At 48.2% G+C, this 5,248-nt stretch overlaps 1 protein-coding gene across 1 annotated transcript in view; it reads left to right on the top strand.

Annotated features, from left to right (window-relative positions):
• The window catches only part of Liph (lipase H), a 37,949-nt gene extending 33,194 nt beyond the window's left edge, over nt 1-4,755 (top strand). Inside the window, exons 8-10 of the mRNA XM_021210007.2 lie at nt 171-282; nt 3,215-3,388; nt 4,668-4,755. Of these exons, the coding sequence (XP_021065666.1) occupies nt 171-282; nt 3,215-3,388; nt 4,668-4,755 (374 nt within the window). The remainder of the gene's footprint in view (nt 1-170; nt 283-3,214; nt 3,389-4,667) is intronic.
• Nucleotides 4,756-5,248: the final 493 nt, after the last annotated feature.

The following is a 5,248-nucleotide window of genomic DNA, read 5'->3' as shown; positions in this document are numbered from 1 at the left end:
AGAGAGAGAGAGAGAGAGAGAGAGAGAGAGAGAGAGAGAGAGAGAGAGTTCTTCCTTGGGTCTTTGCAGAGAAACTCTAGAGGAAAAGAAAGGAGATCTTAGCTTTTTAGAGCCGCCTCCTGGGGAGCACCGGGATGCCTCTCTTATGGGGTTCTCTCCCTATTTTACAGTGTATCATTATTTTGTGGACATTGTATCTTGGAACAAGAGTGTAAGAAGAGGGTTCATTACAATCAAACTGAGAGGCGAAGATGGCAATATCACAGAATCCAAAATTGATCAGTAAGTTGGGCTCTGAGCTTGCGTTTTCTGGCTCAGACACATTTCTCCCTATCAACTGATACCAGGAACTGTACCAGGGTTCTCTCCCCATCTTCCCACCACCCTTCCCTTTCTCTTCTGTGTGTCCTCTTTCCGTGTCCCACTTGCTTTTTGTCACTTTTCTTCCTTCTCATTTCACTTCTAGCAATTAAACAGTTAATAATAAAACCATCCACCCCTGCTGGTTTAGCTGCGCCGGCGGACTGCACTGTAATCACATCACACGGGAGACAGGGACAGGAGTCTTGTGGCATGGGTGAGGCTAGCCTGGTCTATACAGGGAGTCTACATCCAGCTGGACTTATACAGTAAGCCCTGTGTCAAAAGCCAAAAGGGGCTGGAGAGACGCTCAGCAGTTAAAGGCACTGGCTGCTCTTCCAGAGGACCCAGGTTCAGTTCTCAGCACCCACAGGGTGGCTCACAACTGTCCATAACTACAGGTCCAGAGCATCCAATGCCCTATCTGTCCTCCGAGAGCACCAGGCACATGCAGCATCCAATGCCCTCTTCTGTCCTCCGAGGGCATCAGGCACATGCAAGTGGTATACAGGCAGATGTGCAGACAAACACCTAATACAAGGCTGTGCAGACATGGGCATTTCATATGGTCATGGGTCTGCACCCCAGCCTGGGGGTGTTTGTGCTGGTTCGTTTTTTGTCAACCTGACGTAGGCCAGGGTCATTTGGGAAGAGGGAACCTCAACTGAGAAAGTACCTCCATCAGATTACATATAGGCATGTCTCTGCAGCCATTTCTTCAGTCATGATTAACATGAGAGAGCCCAGCCCAGTCTGGAGGACGCCACCCCTGGCAAGTGGTCCTGAGTTACATAAGAAAGTGGGTTGAGCAAGCCAGGGAGAGCAAGCCGGTAAGCAGTGTCCTTCCAAGGCCTCTGCCTCAGTTCCTGCTACGCTTGGGTTATTGCCCTGAGTTCCCTCAATGGTAGACTGTGATCAGATGTGTAAGCTAAATAAACCCTCTCCCTCCCAAGTTGTTTTTGGATATTTCTACCACAGTAATAGGAAGCAAACTACGGCAGTATCTTTAAAAATGCGTCTTGGATTTATAATAGTAGTTTTTGGTTATCAAATTGAGTGTGTGGCATATTTTGCCTAAAGATTTTCTAGCCTACTGTGAGATACTAATACCACAAACTCTAGATATGAAGAAACTGAGGCTAGAGAGCCGAGTGGTTTAGCCAGAGCCACATACCTAGTTGTTGGCAGTGTGGCCAGAGTGGCAGCTCTGTTCACCAAGCACCTGCATCGCTGTATGGCTGGGTCCGCTCCCCCACCCCACCCCCGCACTTGAAGTTTGTGAGCAGTGGTGTTTTTTAGGGTTCCCCATGGATTTGTTTCTGATCTGATATCCCTATGTCCGGAGTGAGCTAGTGTTTTCTGGAAGGGCAGCAGTAGGGAGGACATCTTGAGGAACCAGCCTCAGGTGGTACATGGGCTTTGGGCTGAGGTGAAGGGACGAGAATGGAGAACTGACCTGAAATCCAGCTTTTTAGAACACACAGCACCCAAGGAATCTCAAGAACACTCTACAGTCACACATAGGAAGGGGCGGGACAGGGCTCTTGCCAGATTCGGGTGTTCACACCAGCAACCGCTTTCATGTCTCCTTTACGTACACCTGACAGCTTTTATTTTTTTTTACTAAGTGAATGTCAGCCAACTGTAAATCCTTAAGTTGGAATTTTGAAATATCTTCTTGTTTGTTTTGAGACAGGGCCTCATATAGTCCAGGCTGATCTTGAACTCACTAGCTTTGTCTTCTTTCCTTCGCATTTGGATCGGGAGTAAGACCTTGGTCCAGTGAGTTGGTTCAATGGGCAGCACTACTGGCTGCCCAGCCTGATGGCCTGTCATGGTGGAAAGAGAGAACTTATTTCCAGAAGTTGTCCTCTGACTTACATTGTGCCATGCTGTGCACACACCCGGACACACAGGGGTTGAGGTGGGAGAGAAAGAGAAATAATAAATGTAATTGAAAATAGCTGTCTATTAAGAGCTAAACTTTAAGAAAGAGAAAAAGCAAGTTCCAGATGGAGACTTTAGGCAGGGCATGATAGGAACAATGGGTTCCATCTCCGTGGTTCCATCCATGCAACCCCTCTGTCGTTGATCCAGGAAATCTCCCAGTTTGATCCAGTACTGGGAAACGGGGGGGAAGTTGGAGCCGTACACGTTCTTAGGCATTTCTTTCTTTCTTTTTTTTTTTTTAATGGTGAAAACATGTATTTTGAATTTGCAGCTGGACTTAATATAGATGATCCCAGTTTTGTTGGCAGCATCCAGCGCATCATCATCCGGAACCCCAGCGACACCCAGGCGTCTCTGGGGAGTCTCTGCACTGCTTTTATCTCTACCACACTGGGAAAGGAAGCCACAGACAACCAGCAAGCACCTGGGTTTGGGGCAGTGGGTTGGCTCCAGACATAAGACCTCAGATTGGGATTAGGGGGCTCCACAGGTGTTTGCTCCCCACTGGAACCTCATCTAAGACTCCATGGGATGTGCCAGGGCCCTAAGAACTCTGAGCTGGTTTCATCTTTGAACTGCTGCATATAAGCCCTACCACATGGAGAGCTGGGACCCCATAACAACTGTGGCTGTGCCCAGAGACACAAACAACATCCTGAACACAGTCAGCAGCGTAGTAGCACATGACCCCAGGGTCACTTTGGAGGCCAGTAGCTTCATTTAGGCAGTCCCTAAAGTCAGGGGCATTTGCTCAGGAAAGTCAGCCTGGGTACGCAAATGGACCAGACTTGGAGGCCGGAAGCTGCTTTCTCTCATTAGTGATTTATATTATATTCATTTAAATGACTATATATTCATCTTCTATTCTATATATTCATTTTTAAATGCCATTTCTTCCTTCCAGTGAGCCATCTGCATTTGAGAAATACCATCAAGTGAGTCTCCTCGCAAGATTTAATCGTGATCTGGATAAAGTGGCAGAGATTTCCTTGTTGTTCTCCACAGGGTCTGTAGTGGGCCCAAAGTACAAACTCAGGGTCCTGCAGATGAAGCTGAGGTCCCTGGCCCATCCAGACAGGTGAGCCACACGCAGCTCTGACAAGCCCCTGTCGCTTCCCTCCCTTCCTTCTCTAGCTCCATTTTTTTTCTTTCTGAGACAGTCTTATAATGTAACCCAGGCTGGTCTCAAACCTGTGACAATTCTCCTGCCTCAGCCTCCAAAGTGATGAATTTCTTTTACTTAAAAATTTAGGGGCTGGTGAGATGGCTCAGTGGGTAAGAGCACCTGACTGTTCTTCTGAAGGTCTGGAGTTCAAATCCCAGCAACCACATGGTGGCTCATAACCATCTGTAACAAGATCTGACGCCCTCTTCTGGAGTGTCTGAAGATAGCTACAGTGTACTTACATATAATAAATAAATAAATCTTAAAAAAAATAAAAAATAAAAATTTAGGAAGTCGGGCATGATGGCACACGCCTTTAATCCCAGCACTTGGGAGGCAGAGGCAGGCGGATTTCTGAGTTTGAGGCCAGCCTGGTCTACAAAGTGAGTTCCAGGACAGCCAGGGCTACATAGAGAAACCCTATCTCAAAAAACCAAAAAAAAAAAAAAAAAAAAAGTAGGGGGGCTGGTGAGATGGCTCAGCAGGTAAGAGCACTGGCTGCTCTTCCAAAGGTCCTGAGTTCAAATCCCAGCAACCGCATGGTGGATCACAACCACCCATAATTAGATCCTCCTCCTGGGTACCTGAGGAAGACAGTCTCCTCTTGGCTACCTTAAGATCAAGATGTAGAACTCTCAGCTCCTCCAGCACCATGTCTACCTGAATGCTACCATGCTTCCTGTCATGATTATGATGGGCTGAACCTCTGAACCGCTGTAACTGTAATTAAATGTTGTCCTTTATAAGAGTTGCCTCAGTTATGGTGTCTCTTCACAGCAATGAAACCCTAAGACAGAAGTTGGTATCAGGGACGGGGATATTGCTGTGATAGGCCTGACTATGCTTTTGTTTGTAGGAATGTGGATTTTGGAGCTTTGGATTTGGGAAATAGTGGAATGCTTTAACTGGGGCTTTAATGGGCCATCCCGGTAGGACTATGGAAGGCTTTGGTGCTGAGAGTGACTTGAACTGGGTGGAGCTTGAGCATAGAATCTCAAAGCCTGCCTACACAAGGCCACACCTCCTAATAGTGCTGTTGCCTTTGGGCAGTGCTTACTCAGACTGCCACAGTAGCCTGTTGCATTAGAAACCGCTGCTCCACAAGTCCACACTGTAAGGAGGTGATGAGGCTTGCCTGACTAGACTGGGAGGTTTGTGTTAGCTCACTGACGAGGGTCTTTGGTTTCCCCAGGCCTCACTTGTGTCGATATGATCTCGTCCTTACGGAGAATGTTGAGACATCCTTCCAACCTATCCTGTGCCCCCAGCGGCAGATGTAGCTGCTGTCAAGACCTGTGGGCAGTGGTGACATCAAGATCTCTACAGCTACAGGCTTTCAGTGCCTCACCCTACTGCATGGGGAAGAAAACCAAGGTTATTTTCGGCTGTGTTCCAAGGACGTCACGTCACAAAAATGTCAAAGGATCTGCGATTATGAAACAGCACTGGGAGGGGAGCCCCTAACTAGGGCAAGACAGAAATAGCCCAGCTCCCTACAGCAAAGCACTTTGGCTGGCTGCATCCCGAGGCCTCACTTGTTCCCAACTGTCGAATCTGCTGCCTGTCATACCACACACCCTTGGGGCCGTGGGGCAAGCAGCTAAGAGTGAAGTGCAGCCTGGCGGTCTCACAAGAAATTTGTGTTCCCTGTGCCCAATCCTCTGCCATCCCGGCGGGAACCGAACTGGAGAATGAACCGGACTACCTCACAGGGACTGTGGGTGGGGAGGGCCAGTCCGTGAAGGGTTTGTGAAATCCCTGGGGTCCCTTGGG

This window comes from Mus pahari, chromosome 12, assembly GCF_900095145.1.
Source record: "Mus pahari chromosome 12, PAHARI_EIJ_v1.1, whole genome shotgun sequence".
Lineage (NCBI taxonomy): Eukaryota > Metazoa > Chordata > Mammalia > Rodentia > Muridae > Mus > Mus pahari.
This window is presented reverse-complemented; position numbering and strand designations above follow the sequence as displayed.